This window comes from Pseudomassariella vexata (assembly GCF_002105095.1).
Source record: "Pseudomassariella vexata strain CBS 129021 chromosome Unknown BCR38scaffold_1, whole genome shotgun sequence".
NCBI classification, from domain to species: domain Eukaryota; kingdom Fungi; phylum Ascomycota; class Sordariomycetes; order Amphisphaeriales; family Pseudomassariaceae; genus Pseudomassariella; species Pseudomassariella vexata.
In genome coordinates, this window is record NW_024467956.1 from 2,073,839 (window position 1) to 2,091,496 (window position 17,658).

At 50.7% G+C, this 17,658-nt stretch overlaps 5 protein-coding genes across 5 annotated transcripts; 2 read left to right on the forward strand and 3 right to left on the reverse strand.

The window, feature by feature from the left end:
- Positions 1-58: 58 nt before the first annotated feature.
- On the reverse strand, positions 59-1,322 carry BCR38DRAFT_479971 (pepsinogen c; the record flags this gene model as incomplete). Its single annotated transcript, XM_040863226.1, has 2 exons — positions 59-1,141; positions 1,206-1,322. The coding sequence occupies 2 exons, from the start codon at positions 1,320-1,322 to the stop codon at positions 59-61; spliced, it is 1,200 nt and encodes a 399-aa protein (XP_040721069.1).
- Positions 1,323-2,265: 943 nt separating this feature from the next.
- Positions 2,266-3,318, reverse strand: BCR38DRAFT_307753 (uncharacterized protein; the record flags this gene model as incomplete). Its single annotated transcript, XM_040854631.1, has 1 exon — positions 2,266-3,318. A coding segment is annotated over one exon (1,053 nt), but the record flags the coding sequence as incomplete, so codon positions are not given.
- Positions 3,319-4,176: 858 nt separating this feature from the next.
- BCR38DRAFT_307234 (Rrp15p-domain-containing protein) lies at positions 4,177-5,088 on the forward strand (the record flags this gene model as incomplete). The annotated part of the gene is made up of 2 exons (XM_040854625.1): positions 4,177-4,470; positions 4,495-5,088. Coding segments are annotated over 2 exons (888 nt in total), but the record flags the coding sequence as incomplete, so codon positions are not given.
- A 242-nt stretch (positions 5,089-5,330) lies between these two features.
- BCR38DRAFT_329101 (2Fe-2S ferredoxin-type domain-containing protein) lies at positions 5,331-5,962 on the reverse strand (the record flags this gene model as incomplete). Its single annotated transcript, XM_040854853.1, has 2 exons — positions 5,331-5,679; positions 5,733-5,962. The coding sequence occupies 2 exons, from the start codon at positions 5,960-5,962 to the stop codon at positions 5,331-5,333; spliced, it is 579 nt and encodes a 192-aa protein (XP_040721072.1).
- A 559-nt stretch (positions 5,963-6,521) lies between these two features.
- BCR38DRAFT_479975 (mitochondrial carrier domain-containing protein) lies at positions 6,522-8,050 on the forward strand (the record flags this gene model as incomplete). The annotated part of the gene is made up of 2 exons (XM_040863227.1): positions 6,522-6,923; positions 6,986-8,050. 2 exons carry the CDS (start codon positions 6,522-6,524, stop codon positions 8,048-8,050), a joined length of 1,467 nt encoding a protein of 488 aa, XP_040721073.1.
- Positions 8,051-17,658: the final 9,608 nt, after the last annotated feature.

Consider the following 17,658-nt stretch of genomic DNA (forward strand, 5'->3'; position numbering starts at 1 on the left):
AGAGCATGGTTTTGAGTGCTGAGAATGCACTTCAGTCAATATCTCTATCCGAATATGCTTATACACTAGGCCTCCACTCTTCCTTAAGTTGCCCAAGCCCGATCCTCGGCTCATACGCATCCACCTCGAACGCGCCGAAATCGAACACGGAGTAGAACTGGTGCAGGAACGACGCGCCAAATAGGAACAGCCCATCGACATCGCCAATATCAAACGGCGGGAAGCAATACCTCTCCTCATACGCAAAACCCGACCGGGCAAGCTGATCCCCCGTCATGGTGATCGTAGCGGGAGCGTCACTCGACCCGAACTGGAAAGAGACTGCCCAAGACGAGTTGAACTCAGTGCACAACGGGATGTGATCTCCATTGAGAATCGCAGTCCAGTTCATCCCGAATGACTCGTACATGGCATAGATCTGGCTAGGCGGGACCGTGATCCCACCCGCGCCCGTGTCGAAGACGGCCCAGTCTCCGGCGAAGTAGTTGGCTTTATCGTTGACCACGCTGCCGTTGGATCCAAGCTCCAGCCCATGCATGGAGACCATGTCACTGCGCCAGAGCTGGTACTCTCCCTCCGCCCCCAGCCGCTGCAGCGGCGATATCCAGGTCAGGTCCCCATCGACGTACTTCTCCTCTTCAGAGCCGCCAATAGTGAGCACACCCTCTCCCGCCACGGAGCCAGTGTCATTGAATTCCTTCCCAAAGTAAATTCCAAAGCGCGGCTCATCGACTTTGCCCTGCTGCATCAGCGTCTCGACGAACGTGCTCGTGTTGGCGTCGGCAATAGTGGTGAAAGCCAAGCCCAGAAATCCATCGCAAGGGATCCAAAACCAAGAAGACGCGTTGGCAGCCAAGAAGGTCTGCTCCCAAATGACATTGGGGGCGGATGGGAGCGAGAAGACGTCCGCTAGGCCAAAGCCGGCTGTCGCGCCGCCGAGGTAGTCGATCGAGGTGTAGGTCCCCAGCGAGCTGCTGGTCGACGAGGCGTTGGCGGAGTAGCCGCTGCGGGGGAAGCCACTGTAGTTATAACAGGTAGAATCGGCGCATGTCTCATCCATAAGCCATGTTGTTGCGCTGCCTGTGTCGAAGAGGAGGAAGTGCTTCTGACCCGGGGTGCCAATCTCAGTCTCCACAATTGCCTGCCTTCGGTAGTCAGAACCATGCTGTCACGGTTTTGGGATTGGGCACTTGGATACTACTCACGTAGGAGTTCTTGAACCAAATCGGCATCTCCAGAACTGCCGCAGGGACGGCCGGCAGAAGACATGAGGCTGATAGCAGCAGCGAAGCCAGGCCTGAACGAGTGACGGATGTAAACATAGTAACGAAGAATGTGACGGAATAAACGGCGCACCGAGGTTGTAATAATAAGGGATGGCCTGGTATTTCAGTGTACACCTGTAACGGCACCTGAGTGCACCGTTTATTTTGTCTTGCAGTTGGTAATGAACGTGGGTGGTGGTTTGCACGGGTTGAACAAGGTCCCAGGGGAAGGGAAAGACTTGTATTTAAGCTTATAAACAGCGGCATTGCCCGGAATTGGCGATGTTGCATTTGCCGTTGCCGAGCCCTGCCTGGCAGGGCTGCGTACACGGAAGGTGGGACTTATACGAGCTCCGCTGTGGAGAATTCGTTTCACCCATAATGCCCTTCTTGGCTGATCACTTTGCCTACGCTGAGATGATTCGCAAAGATGGCTAAGGGGTAATAATAAGGCCAGGGCACCATCATTGCTGTTGAGCGCTGGATTGAATGATTCGCCGTCATTAGGTATAGACTCGATGAGTGGAAAGATTGCCGTAGCAGGACCAGCGACGTTGACAGCAACTGTTCGACAATATCCTGATAGACATAGTGAGTGTGTAATTATGAGGTGAAGCTGCGGGCGATAACTATCGAGGTCTTGCAGTCCGCCCTGGACCCCTGGTGACTCAAAAAGGAACTTCCGTATTTCTTACAAGCCGCATCCTTCGTGCGAGGCGCATTAGTGAGTAATTACATTACTGACTGCTAAGCGTCCGTCTTTCGTCCAGTCATTGATCATATGCACTCTTTCTACAGCACACCTACAGCATTGTCCTTAAAAGGACGTATCTGTCACTGTCTTCCCTGACGTTTGAGGTACGTGTCCCCAAGGCCTCTCCCCCTTGGCATCTGAATCCCAGACGCCGTGCTTATCCACGAGCGTCATGGCCTGTTCTGTTGGTCCAGTCTTTGCATGCTCCCAACTCAACTCTTTGAGTCGCGGAAGTAACGTCGCCAGCTTGCTGCTGTAGACGTCATGGGCGACATACGCCCCCTTCAACCAACGCCTCCCGGAGCTCGTGTCGAACTGCTTCCTACCGTGTAGAATGCGCAGGTTGTCAAACAACACGCACTCGCCTGGCTTCATCTTGTATTCATACATCCATGGGTCATCTTCCAGGAGCTTCCGGAATTTTGTCGCGGCCTCCACCCATGCCCGATAATGTTTGCTGCCCTGGCCCGTCTTGAGCAGGTTCTGGTCGCTGGCTTGAAATGGTGGCGACCAGTACACCTTCTCAAGGTTTTGATGAACCACTGCACGGACCTGTTGGTAGTGGTGATTGTGCTTCTTGTATTCGTACCGTAACACCTTGTGAATGAGGGGCTTAAAGAAATGTGCCGGTCCAAGCTTCATGAGGTGCGCCGCTCGCAGCCCATCGCTGAATAATGATTCCCCGCCTTCGCATGTGTTTTCCAGACAGTGAAGAATCTGAATGCGTGGCGGATCCACCGTGTACAGCAGATCCTGGTGAAGACCAAGGAAGGAATTGGTGTACGCTACGTTCTCAGCCTGTGGCTTGGATCGCACGTTCCAAGTGCGCCCATACAACGTCTCTTGAAGATTGCCGATCTGGTTGGCAACGTGAATGACCGATTCTTCTGATTCCGGAACGTTTTTCAGGAAGAGAAGGCCGTGAGTCCGCAGTTGCAACATGCCCTGGACGAAATCCCGCCCGCTAGCCATCCAGTGATTGTAATCAAGGGTAATACGATCTTTCTCGAATATCGCCTTATCCCAGAAAATCCGATTGGGCAACTTGAAGCTTCCATATGGTGCTGGAAAGAAGAAGGATTGGATCCAGTCGGCTGAATATTTTGACACGTGATTCTCGCCTTGCCGAGAGAGAAAGTCGTTTTGCCAAACGACCTCGAGCTCTCCCTCGGCCGTTTTCCGACAGTTTTGAATAGGAAGCTCGAGGGGCACATCGCAGGTACCATAATTCTTCTGACCGGAGTCGGGATCGACGCACAACTCGCAAGTGCAGGCATCCCGCAGCCAGTGCCGGTCCAAGGTGACGAGGTTGTGAACATGCGGATGGCTGAGCCTAACGGTTTTGCCGTCAAGCAGCAAGGACGAACCAGAGCCTTCAACGTCCCATAGAGTCGTGTCCTCGGTTCTCCGGAACTCGTCATTGTAAACTTTGGGGGCAGCATTTTGCGCCGGGACGCCTGCTAACCTCGTTCTCTCCCTGAGCCACTCAATAGGATTGGCGGGTGCGCTATACTGACGACATGGCGCTGATGAGAAAGTTGGGTCTCTTTGGCGCTGAGAATCTGCATTACTTTTCTTCCCAGCGCTCAGTACCTGACCTTGAATTGGGCGGAATCCGAGCTGGTTCGGAAACTTCAATGTCCTGCATGTGGAGCTTGCCAATCGGCGATACATGTTGGCTGTCGGTGGCACAAAATTAAGAGAGCTCGCTCACTACTAATATGAGTCGAAGAGGACATGGGAATGGGAGACTGAGCGAGAAGGGTTGGCTGTTTGCCGTCAAAGTGAGTATCGTCAAGACATTTAGATGCGTTCATGACATGGATCCAGTCCTGTCTTGAATGATCAAGTCGCAGTTCACGGACTGACCGTCATCTGACTACTCGCAGTAAAGTGCAAGCGGTCGGCCCACTTCGGCATACGATTGGCCAACGGGAATGAGGCGATAAGATTGACTTAATCGGGCCCCTCGACCGCGATTGTCCAAAAATTTCGAAATCGTATGGCTTGAACGCTTTTGATGTTCTCAAGTTGCCAAACCGCAAACATCTATGAAAGTCACCACCACATCCGCAGCCGCGAACCGAGAAAATGGCCGGCACAACTTCCAGGAAGCGTCCTCATCAGGACCTGGTATCCAAGTCGAAATCGAAACCGCAAAGACCGAGTAAAAAACAACGGAAACAACAACTTCGTGCGTACAACAGCGACGACTCGGACGAAGACGCGAATCCCGAGTTCAAACCAGTAAACTTGCTGGACTCGGACAATGAAGACCTTGAAAACGTCGCGGTGGATGACGGCGCCTCATCAAACTCCGACTCGGCCTCGGGATCTGATTCAGATGACGAAACATCAGGCCGCCAAAACCTCAAGAAGCGCAAGCCCATAGGTGCAAAGCCCAAGCCCGCGCAGCTCAAATCTGCGGAAGAAGATGATTCAGCCTCCGATGTGGACGTGGAAATAGAGCTAGAGGACGAGATTGACGAGAGCGCCGACTCGGACGAAGACTCAGAATCCGGCTCGGATACAGGAGCAACATCGCGCACCACCAAGTCGAAACGCAACGATCCGAACGCGTTCGCGACGTCGCTCAGTAAAATCCTTTCCACCAAGCTGTCCACATCTCGTCGTTCCGACCCAGTACTTTCGCGCTCTGCGGAGGCGCATCAAGCTGCGAAAAATGTCACTGAATCGGCCCTCGAAGCCAAAGCGCGGAAACAGGCGCGGCAGCAGAAGTTGCTTGCACTCGAAAAGGGAAGAGTCAAGGACGTCCTGGTTGCGACACGAAATGAGGCCACAGGCGAACAAGAGGCTAGTACGGCAGAGATTCTCGAGACTGAGAAGAGGTTGAGGAAGGTGGCTCAGAGAGGTGTGGTCAAGCTGTACAACGCCATTCGCGCTGCCCAAGTCAGAGGCCAAGAGGCAGAACGCGAGGCAAGAAAGGAGGGGTTCACGGGAGTGAAGAGGCGGGAGGAAAAGGTCAACGAGATGAGTCGCAAGGGCTTCTTGGATCTCATTGCCAGCGGTGGAGGCAATCTCAAGAAAGGCGCACTGGAGGAAGCTTGAGCGATGTAAAGGATGGAAGACGGGATGCAGCGAAGATCAGGGCTTCGATAGGAGTTGGGTCTCCGGCCAGAAGCTCTGGCACGATATAATACAGACACAAATCTGAGACCCAGACGTGCCAGATTCTAGCACTTACGTTATACACGGTCCCGTTGCCTCATCCTAGGTAGTGGCCAATGTGTAATGCCATTCCAGGTCCCGGGAACCCCCCACGCTCGTCATCCACCTTTTTCGTGATTTCATCACTTGGAGCCGAAATCGCTCGCCTGCAAATTCCTCGTCATGCTGGGCAGCTTCACCCGCAGTCCATCTAGTTCCTTCGTCATGTGTACCTGGCACCCCAGCCTACTCGTCTCGGTCAGACCAAACGCAAGGTCCAGCATATCGTTCTCATCGTCCTCCGGCTCGGACATCTTCTCGTACATATCCTCCTCCAATACAACGATATGGCAAGTACTGCATGCGCAGGAGCCGCCGCAGGCTCCTTCCATCTCGAGGTCGTGTGCTTGCGCTACGTCGAGGAGGTTGTCACCTTTCGCCACGGCGATTTTATGTTCGCGGTTCTCCTTGTCGATAAACGTTACCCATAGCCTGGCTTAGAGTTAGCAGCTGGTTGGACGCAGCAGGGGCAACACGAGACGTACTCCTCGCCTGGCTTCGGCGGTGTTATGTGGCCATGGGATCGGGTGGGTGTCGATGTGAAGGTGCGCCTTGGGGACGCAAATATCCGAGGACCCAACGGTATTGATCGGACTGCCTGGGACTGTGTTGATATTGTTCGATATGCATTGCTGAATTGGGTCAAAAGGGATGAACGCGGCGTCGAAGCGAGCTTCTGCAGGCTCCGAGAGAGGCTTCGTGGTGTTGCTGCCATTACAGAAATTTTGGATTCAAAGCTGACCCGCAGAGGGTCACTAAGTAGAGGGTGGTAAGGAAGCTCCAAGCCGAGCTTAAGTATACGGAGAAAACGAGGCAAATTCAGTGAATCAGGCTCCAATAACAAACTGCCTGGTGTTTGCAATGTTACTGTGGCATTGCTCGAACAAACAACAGAAGGCTTAGACAAGGTTATTTTGGATTCACTGGCATGGGCGGCAATGCGATGCGATGCGAAAAGCGGTTGGATCTTTGACAAGAAAATTCGAAGACTTCCTATTGGATGGTGCTTTGCTGCTCCGATACAGGTGGTGGAGAAAGTCGGTCAAGTCGGGGTTTGTAGACTTCAGTCCGTGACTTCCGAAATTTTGAACAGTTTCTTATCGCCGAGAACTTTTGGCGGCGCTTGCATGGATATTGGCTTGATTTTCGTCATGCAAAATAATGCAGCCTAAGCAGTGAGCACTTTCAAGCAAGCGTCTTTTCAGCAAGCGTCTCTCCAGCCACCGCCTATCAAGGTAGAGAATGACCACACAACAACAATACAGAACATCAATATGGCGTCCACACGAGAAGGCGTGAATCCTTTGCGTCCGTACTACAAGCCACCTACGATAGGCGATCCAGCCGATAGTTTGCCGGCACAATCAAATCCATTCACATCACATGCGAATGCGACGAGCAGCAGCAAATATGCATCCAAGGCGCGTGACATCTTTCCTGATCTGGACTACAAAGACTACATCAACGACCCATCGCCATCCACGATCCAGAGTATCAAGGAGCTTGTCGATGAGCTGCTATGGAAGTACACCAGTGTGCTCATGGCCCAGCCCTTCGAGGTGGCCAAGACAGTGCTGCAGGCAAGGACACAGGACGATCTAGGAGGGCTGGCATCTGTGGAGGCGGAGGAAGTGATACCGAAAATTGCCAGTCCAAAGGAGCCAATATATCACCAGGTAGGATTCCCCGGTTCGTTCGTCTAGTCTAGTGGTTATTTGTGCTGATATAAGACATGCAGTACGCTGAATCTGACTCTGACGACGAGCAATCGTACTTCTCCACCAATGCGCCGTATATTACACCTACACCCTCGACTCGCAACCAAAGACAGCATGTACCTTCTCCCGTCCAATCACCCAAAGTCCCCAAAAAACCCGTAGACATAGGCGAGCACCAGCTCAATCTGCGCCGACCGGACTCGATACTCGATGTGCTATCACAATTATGGGCGAAGGAATCTGCGTGGGGCGTCTGGAAGGGGTCCAATGCAACCTTCCTCTACACTGTGCTCCAGTCACTCTTCGAAAACTGGTCGCGCAGCCTCTTGAGTGCTCTCCTGAACGTCCCAGATTTGGGCGTCAAAGACGATGTTGACCGGCTGGTTGACATTGCCTCTCCCTACCCGTGGGCATCGCTATGCGTTGCAGCTACAGCAGCCGTTGCCACGGGCCTCATCCTCGCACCGCTCGATCTCGTGCGAACTCGCTTAATCCTCACATCCATCAACCGTGGCCAGCGAAGGACCATACAGTCTCTTCGTTCTCTGCCCTCGTGGATCTGCCCATCTTCCCTCATTGCACCAACGATCCTCCACTCGCTAATCCACCCCATTCTCACCCTCTCCACTCCCCTGGTCCTTCGATCTCAATTCCTCATCGATCGCGAACTCTCGCCGACTACCTTCTCCGTTGCCAAGTTCTGTACGTCGTGCGTCTCCCTGTTCGCCAAGTTCCCGCTCGAGACAGTTCTTCGCCGAGGTCAGGCAGCTGTCTTGACCGAGTCTACGCATGCACAAGCACTCGAAATTGAACGGACAGACTTGATTGTGCAGCCAGGTGCCTACCGGGGGGTCGTGGGCACCATGTACAGTATTGTGGCCGAGGAAGGGTCTCACGCTATCCCGGTGGCATCTAAGACTCGGTCGAAGGCCAAGAAGGCCAAACATGCCAAGACTGCCGAGCTAGTGTACAGGAGAGGTCAAGGTGTTGAAGGACTCTGGAGAGGGTGGAAGGTCAGCTGGTGGGGTCTAGTAGGGCTGTGGACGGCGGGTGTTGTCGGAGGTGGTGGTGAAGGTGAATTCTAAAGACCAGACGACGATGTCGTGCAGAAGAATTTACGCCAAACGGGGTTTAGAATTTTGAGGAACGCAGGGAATCATTGGCGATAGCAAGGATGGAAAACGAAGAGGCTGGCCGCGTTTGGTGTGGCATGATCATTCTCTTCTCAGCATATCTTGAAATTACGGCGCAATGCTAATGAGATACGATATGATATCCCCCATTCTCCGTGTATGATTCGATACACAATGTATAAATATGAAATGGTTGTTATGTGGATGTATTATCCCATCGAAGGTGGTCCTTTTCAATCTTCGCCATGTTGCGGCTCTTGGGCGAGGGCCATCGAATTACCATACTCAAGTCTTATTTGAGCCCCCAGATACGCACCATACCTTTGTTGGTATTGCGCCCTCTCCTGCAATTGCATTTGTTGCCTTGGGCTGCTGTGTGGACCCCAATCCCAGGCCACGTCCAGGAGTCTTCAGGACTCGAGGACTCCTGGACGTGACGCATGTATCACATGGCATTAGGTGCAGGCCAACACTTTGGCTCCACTTCATGAAAAGTAGAGTGTATAACTACTTGAAAGTAGATGCAGTTCGTTCCTCGAAGCAGTCCTCGATTCACGGCCCCCAGAGAGTCATCTTTGATATTTACGATACCTAGCCCCTGAAACTTTGCCACATGCAGCCTCGTCTCATCCTCCCCAGCTTTATCGTCACTTGCCTTCTCAGGAACAACCAGATTGATGTCTGTCTCCCCCATAGACAACTTTGCTAGCGCCGTTGCTCCCTGAGCCATCTAACCGCCACTGACATCCAACCCCTCATCGCCATTCTCTGAACCAGCCTGATAGGGCTTTCCTTATCCGCCAAAGACTTCTTGCCGTTTACTTCGTCGCAGGCAATGTCGTTGAGGCCGACCGCCTATATGGGCACATCTCCAATACTGGCATTCTCGACGTCAACAACTTCCCCGTCTCGGTCCTGCTCTGGAGAAGTTCCACCACGGCTGGGTATTATGACAGTATTCGTAGTATTTCACTTCCGGAGATGACTTGAATACCACCGTTTTCTGCCGATGACGGCTTGGCGGCGTTGGTATATTGCCACGTGGGGTAGCCCTCGTTGTTCGATGGGAAACTATACTCCAACCAATTTCAGCCTCGGTGACACTATGCTTGTCCGTGGTTGTTTTGAGTGCTGGCAACTCATCGCAACCGCTCAAAATCACATCCTTAACACAAGGGTCTCGGGAATCCATAAGAATACCAAGCTCTTCGCTCCGAGAGGTTATTGGTACGGACACAGCAGGTTACGTTGATACATACACCGGGTGTCTCCCTCCGTCATCAACGTAGTAATATATATGATAGACATCGTATCGAGTGTCAAGTTTTCATCATCTCTCTTGGTCGATGTATGTGAGGCTATCAAGGAAGTCCTCGTATGCTCATTAACTTCTTTGGGTCCAGTCAAACGCCTTTGTTGGGAGAAAGAATCATCTAAGACAACCGATCTCGTCACCTGGGCTGATCTTGAAAACGCTCGATAGAATCTCAGGTTTCCGCCCCTCAAGGCTTCCCTTCCTATTCTCGTAGGTACCGGCTTTGATGTTTTTAGCTTCCTGGACAGTAGCAGTAAATTAATCAAGTAGAAGTACATGAAGTTGTAGATGCACTCAACAAGGCCCCGTTGTGCCCACAGCCACTTAGTACGGGTGAACAGTGAACCCCTGAGGTAAATTATACACACTGTTGCGTGCCCCATGCACCCCGCCTGTGTGCTAGTTGCAGCGCTTAGGGCAATTGCCCATAAATAGCCCTTCCGTAGTTGCAGCCTTTGGGACTGAGTCCAACCATCATCACCAATACAACCCTCTTGTCTGTATAGCCAACACAAACTGGCGTGTATGATTACTTGAAACCCTGATCAAAACAAGGTAGAAACTGACCATTCGTTCGTCCTCAGCAGCCAAAACCCTGTGATGTCAATGAATGTGGGGAGGTGAATTCGCCTGCTTGAGAACCACCGATACTGTGAAGGAACCTAACGATGGCCAACGAAATGCAATAAACGTGGAGAGAATGGAATATGATAGGACAAGAGATTAAATGATTTTTAATGGCAGTACTAATGTTATGGCGATGCCTCAGACGGCGCCATCAGTGTCCGACTTGATATCCAACCAACCTCACCATGTTCGCCGCATCTGGCCATCTGTCAGAGAACAGAATGCCATAGGCACCAGTGGGGCGCCGGAGGGGTGTTTCGGACAAAAGACTCCCGAGTCATGATTACAATCTATGTGAAGCTTTGGGATGACGAGAGTCAAGATCCTTGGCATCGCCGACCCTGCTGTTATGCCGGGTCCAAGCGGCGGCCTAGCTATCTATATAAGGACCATCTCGAAGTAGGATAGGGAAGGAGCAGAGATCAATGCATCACCGTGGGCACCCCTACCTGAGACCGCCAGTGACCACCCGGTGCTACGTAGGAGGGACGCCCGTTACTCCCCATCACTCTGTACTATTGCCTTCGGCCTAGCCGTACCCTGACACCATCGAGCGGCTTTACCGTTTACGCGAACCAACATCACAACCAACAGTCCAGGAATGGGGAACGCATTTTTCTCCATGTACCAACACCACTTTCGTTTGCACCAACTGATGTGCTGTACGGTGCAAAAATCGGATGTCTTAGTGGGTCAGCGGGTATATTGAAGTGTGCGGCTTCGGTGCATTTCAGCAGCGGGGCCAAGAGGCGTGACTAACTGAATTATCACAATGGTAGACCCGGCCCCAGTGTCAAATATTGGGGAAAGCTCCCCACTTATTGCCGGAGTGTGTATTGTTTTATTCTCTCACTGGCCGTTGCATTCATGTCGCCCTTGCTCCGTTGCGTCCTTAAGTATATCCGCAACGTTGTGATAACCCTGATGCCTTGTAGCATCCTCTGCAGTCTGCCCCTGTGATCCTTCATGCTGACATTGGTTCTAGCCCAAGAAGCATCAAGACGGCTTTTATATTGTCTCTCGGTCTTGTACACATCCAAAGGGCGACGTGAAGAGCGGTTTGGCCATGGTAGTTCTGATGGATGGGATTGCGGGTCTCACGAAGCACTGGCAGAATTGACCAAAGTCTGCCTGCCCCGTACAAGGCCCTCTCCAAGGCATTTTCTCCAGTACCCTCATCGTAGTGATCTCATTTTGAGTCGTATTTGTGGGCCAAAGACATAGCTTCAGTCACGCAGTCAGCCTTCTCACATGACAGTGTCTTCATCAGCTCCACGATCAGATCCCAATCACCGTTGGCAGCTCCAGCCTCAAGAAATGTTCGCAGCATGTCCAAGCTGGCTTGTATGGGTCAAAATGTGGTCTCATTCTCTAAGTTTGCTCCCCATGGTACCTGATATTCTGTTCCCCGTTGCCTTCCAAATACAATATAGTGCAGAGGGTCTATTCCATCCGGGCCGCCTCTAGAGTACAACACGTCGCCATTCAAGCCCTTGCTTAAGAAACTCTGCAGTACGGCGGCTTTGTAAGCGCAAAAGATTCATTCACACATCGGTATAAAGGCCAACGGTCTTGAAGCATGGACCTGGTGGCTCATGATGACACAGTATTCAGAACTTAACCGGCGTAACAGAAGAGCCAACATTATTCCATATACAGCAGCATCTTGATGTAGCTGCCTCCGCATACGTACTCATGGCCATAGGATTGATTCTACTTATACGTCGAGCTATATGTACGTCAGTACCTCGTTGAAGAAGCATGCGGACAGTGTCTGGGGACGCCCCGAACTCCAGTGCCTGGAAAAACTGCGGAGAAGTGCTAAATAGAAGTTAGGATTGTTCACATCCACGACGAGCAATTAATCAGGATCTGCTTCAGAGCCCAGAAGGGTTCGAGAATCCGAGGTGGTGGTGCAGCGGGATGATCGATGCGCTGTTTCGTGTGGTCACAGGCCCAGGTTATCGGACACCAGGTATTGTAGTGTGGAGTAAGGAGCACCCCGTCGTCCACAGTGTTCTATCAGGCTGATTGACTTGAGCTTTGAGTTTGGTCACTAGATGCCCGCGAATGGCTACCATTAATTGCGTACTGTTTTCTCCCCATGCCATTGCAACTGAATGTTTCCTCCATGAGGCTCATTTAACCCCACTGCCGCGGCTCCCCTCGAAGTAGTCGGGGTCGAAATACGGTACACATCACCATAAAGCAAGACATTGTCGATCGTTGCTATGTGGCCATTCTTGCAAGCCCACCACATAGATTGGCAATCTCCATCCTTGATATCCTTCTTGAGAATACAGATGCATGGCAATTTCCATGAGTATCTTATTGGATAATCTCACGAGCGGCAACCCAAGCCCCTAGGCGGAAAACACCTCTAACCAATGGATTATTCCTTCATCTCATGTATTGGTGAACGGTCAAATATATAGCTTGGGGTGACAGAAGTGTGAATTAAGAGAAAAGAGGCATGGGATTGTCAAATCGGCAATGACCAAGTTCTCATCTCAGAACCAAACAATATGTTGCGTGCTTGCCTCTATTGCCCACACAATATTATGTGTATTATAGGGTTTGAAAAAGACTATGATATATTTATGCTGGTTCGACCGCAAACTGACGTGGCACGCCCATGTTGAGCGTGTTAAAACAAAAATGGCAACTCAAAAGCTAGCCCTGACAAAGCTAGTCAATATGTCGTGGGGCTGCGATCTTATACGGGCGAGGCTGTTATATACGGTGGTTATCCGTAGCGCGATCGCCTTCGGGGCGACTGCGTGGCATACTATAAGTGAGGAACCGACAGGGCCAGCTAAGAGCCTGATGGGGATACAGAACGAGTGCCTCCGGGTAGTCTGTGGCGCCCACAAAGCGACGCCGGTTCGCCACCTGGAAGCAGAAGCAGCAATCCCGCCACTAGACCTCTATCTTAGTGCCCGGGCTGCTAAGTTTGAAGAACGGCTACGGCTTAGCGGGAAGAGAAATCTGCTTCGCAGCGCGAGCGCTAAAGCGTCACATATACTCCGGCAGGATAGGCCGGCGAAGAGGAAGCAGGCGTCGCAGCTACTCCGACCGGCAGGGTACACTATGGAGAAGGAGGCCCGGGGCTCCGAGTGGATGAGTGAGGAAAAGGAGGTCCCGGCTGCCCTCCTCGGCCACTGGAGGAAGAGATGGCTCACCGGAGCAGAGCATCACGATCGCCAGCGACGCGCTATCGCTGAGGAACCGGAGGGCCCTTCGATGCAGATACCGAAAGGGGGCAAGTATTTCGGCCTGAACCGACTGGAGGCGTCTACGCTGTGCCAGATCAGGACGGAAAAAATAGGACTAGCAGCCTTCTTATTCAAGACAGGGGCTTTTGGCGTGTACTCGCCGCTATGCCGCTGTGGCGATGCCCCTGAGACGGCAGAGCACGTAATCCTCTTTTGCGGGCTGTTGGAAGGACCGAGGGAACGATTACGGGCCGCTATCGCACCACGGCCACTATACTCTCGCAGAGACCTCGCAACGGCAACAGGAGAACCAGTAGTTAGTGGGACTATTGTAAGGTGGCTGCTAGGGACGGGTCGGACAGCTTCAAGGCCCAGATAGCATCGATCTTCTCAGGGGGGACTTTGTTGGTAGGTTGAGAACCAACGTAGTATGGTAGTGGACGTAACGCAGTCGCCAATAGGGCGAACCGACGACGCAGCGAATGTATTTAGTCCAGCCATTAGGGCACGGTTTGACATACGGGAGTACTAGTAGAGGTACCGGGGGCTTCGAGCCTACGGCGTATTTAATAATAATAATAATATTTATGCTATCCAATCCAATAGTATTAATCTCATGATAGAAACATCTACACTATCATTTTTGTAAGCCAGACTAGTAACCGTTGAGGTTTACCAGGATGTCAGGTTGTTGTACGCAGTATTACCAACCATAGAACCCACCTGGGCATGATCTTTAGTCTCTTAAGATAATACCAAGGAAGTCTCCGTAAATAAACATTAAACAACAGGGATGGTGGGATTATATGGGAAATATGCTTTAAGCTGTAGTCGAATATCCAGAACTAGGCTACCACCTCTTCAAGCAATTCTCATCATACACGACTAGTATCGTCCGAAACATCATGGTTACGGAGAATTCATCAACCAATGTAGAAGAACCGAAGCAGTGTAAGATTCATCAGTGAGCAGAGCTTCAGGTGATGCATGCTTACTTGAACTAAGTAAGCATGCAACCACGTCCCAGAGGATCTGATAGAAAGATTATATATTTGGAAAAGGTGTACTCAGAGAGTATCGATACGGCTTGAAAAATGGATACTTTATACTTCACCTAAGCTTATCTCTTGTCCGTTCTCAACCGGCAGACTAGTAAACATTTTCACATAACCCATACAACTTTCAAGCAAACAAGCAGAAAACATAACTGTTTCTATCTCAGTGCTCATCACTGGTGTCGCCAGAATTGAGTTATTATGCCCTGAATCACAACATAAACCCAAGATTAAATGTTGCCAGGCATTGGAAAAGCTTTGGTGCGATTTTACCTCTCCCGCCCGAATCATATTGTCATTCGGGGCGTTCATAACACGAGTGACAACGCTGTCAAGATCCCGGAAGTCCATCCCTCAAGCGTCTGGTTCAAAACCTACCCTGGTGGAAATCAACAACCCATCATGGATAGATCCAGCCGACGCTGTCAATACCATTACCACCACCGGCGTTACGCACATTGATGTGGCCATCGCCAATGCTGGTGTAGCGTCCGGTATTGGTCCCATAGACACATAGTTGATACCAAGGAGTTTACCAATACCTTTGCCATATACATGGTGGGGTCTGCTGTGCTGATTTAGATAAAACATAGTCCGTACAGCACGGAACACGGTTTTACATAAAACTATAATATCCCAAACGACGAGCTATAGTTGTGCACCGCATTATCAGGGGATCGATCTTGCACTAAACATAATTGAACTGTTTGCTATGTATGTAACGTAGTCCACGGTCCAATTGCACACTTTGGCAGACCTTATACGACAATGTATAAGTTAATTCAACCACAACGCCTATCATCAATTGAAACTACTCAGAATGGTTATCTTCAGACGTCTCTACATCATTTTCACAAGTGCGCGCATTATGTCCGGGCTCGCCGCAGATTCTACAGCGCCGTACACGCGCAATTCGCCGCCTCGTACGACCACCAATTTGACGAAATTCGTCATGTAACTGCCCATCAACCTCTCGTTGAGACTGTAGGTCCTGTCCAGCTTGTATACGAAGTGACCCTCCACTCTGTAGCTGTTTTTTCTTCGCACGGCGACGTCGACTTAAGGTCTCATTTGCCTTTCGAAGTGATTCGACCTCGCCTTCTAAAAGGGCAAGCCGATGCATAACCTTCGTTGTACCTCGCACAATCTGATCTATTCCAGCAAAAATTGACCTTGGTGAGCTATTTTGATGTCGTACAATCCTATTTTTCACATAATCGCTTTGTGATTGGGCTTCGGTTGGGTTGTTCGGAGTCTTTGATTCCCAAGGGACGGGGAGACCAGCCGAGCTACCCGGAGGTGTTGGCGTATGTAATTTCACATCGAGCTGTGATATGACATAATCTGCATCGTACGGAACTATTCCTACCCCTCGGAAACCTCCTTGGATATTTGAAACCGTGAAAGTTGCGTTGTACGCGTTTAAAAACGCCGGTAAAAAGTCTTCTTTCGAGATATGACTTATATGTGCTCGCATGAGATCTTCGATTTCTTTTCCGTACGCTCTTTTTAACCCGCGAAAATAACCAATATCAAGAGGCTGGAGCTTATGCGACGAATGAGGAGGCATACAAAGCGTGACGATATTGTTAGCTTTGCAATATACCTCGAAATCGGTCGAGTGATGGCTCTCGTAACCGTTGAGGATCAATAGGCGATGAGCACCTTTCGTACGAGACTTAGTGTGATGATCGAAGTGTTTTATCCAATCTTCGCCTCTCTCGTTCGTAGTCCAGCCATTTTTAGTAACTGCGATAACCCAATCAGGCGGTAATGGGCTGTTTTCGTACCATGACGAGAGGTGGGTTTTGCCGGCGAAAATGATGTACGGAGGGAGGGCATAACCGGACGACCCAACGCCTTGAATAACTGTAACCCATTCCCGATTTCCTTGCTGGGCTGCTCTAGGCCTTCCGCGCCGATCAGAAGTCGTCACGACCATTTCGGACGAGATTTGGCCCATCACAAAACCGGTCTCGTCGAAGTTGTAGATATCCTCCTCCTGGATCGCGTATTTCGCAATTGTATTCCGTACCAGGTAAAACCACGCGCGATACGCATCGGGGTCTTCGCAGAGGACTCTCTGATAGTCGATCCTTCGATTTAAACGCGTCCGGAGGTCTGGTTGTCGTCTTACGAAGCTCGAGGCCCAGTTGACGCCGACGCGTCCCGCGTCGCGACTTCGAAGTAATCGGTTGGCCATATCTTCAACACTACTCAATCGGGGAGGAAATACTCGCGAATCTAGGTCGGTTATATGTCGTACGATTGCCTCTTCTTCGGAAGGAGTCAACTTTTGCGTTGGCGATCGCGTAATCGCTCGAGCGGTTTTACCGTCGCGTCGATACGCAAGGGTTCTAAAAGGTACGTTATAGATCTGACCAGCGTGACGTACACTTAATTTTGGATCAGATTGAAGCGCATGTAATGCTAGAATCATATCACTTTCATTCCAAGAACCAACCATAGTTATGTGGTGAAAAACGGCAGGTCAAAGTGGTAGCGTACGAAAATCTGCCGAAGTGTGCAATTGGACCGTGGACTACGTTAACCCTTCCTAGATTTTAATCATTCTGCTTACCGTATCTTAAGAGATCTGCTAGCTTGTTTTTCCTAGCCGCGGCACCAACTGGATTGCCTCTTTAAATAGGCCGTCTCTAGAGACGTCTGTTGGTAGATTCGAGCCAATAGGTACGAGTAGTTTTAAAGTAGAACAGGCCAAAATTAAGAATTTCCACGCTTAAGTTGACTAAAAATACAAATTCCAGAGCGATCCCAGACCTTCTCTGCGGGATAGTTTGATGCGAGTGCATATGGGGTGTGAATTGTTGTATTGGGAAAGGATGGCCAGGTCAGCTATTCTGGCCTGGCAGAGCTCTTTTATAGCTCTTATCTATCTTATCTATAGCTACAGGGTAACCCCCATGGGGTCACGTATCATAGTTGAATGCTAATAGCTGGAATATGTTTCGTGCTCAATGTGGACTGGACTTACGATCCTCTATAAGCGGTAACCCCTTGGATCTTTTGATAAATGTTGGACGAGCGTGGAGTCCTGCACTATACTGCACGACGGGCTGGGAGTGAACATCAACCTGGCTCGGGGTTAGGGTAGGGTTCGGGTCATTACCATAAGTTAAGGTGTACATTTACCTCGCCCTAACCGGCATATACCCAACTCCAACCTACAACTACAGGAATTTGAAATTTTAGATCCCCAGAAAACGGCTTATCTTTCAACCAAGCTGTGACTTATAAGTCATGTCTGCAGTCTAGACACGGCAGGAAGGGGGCTGAAAGCATTTCGCCTTAAGTCCCCGCAACCTCAGCAAGGATGTCAACCAGGTC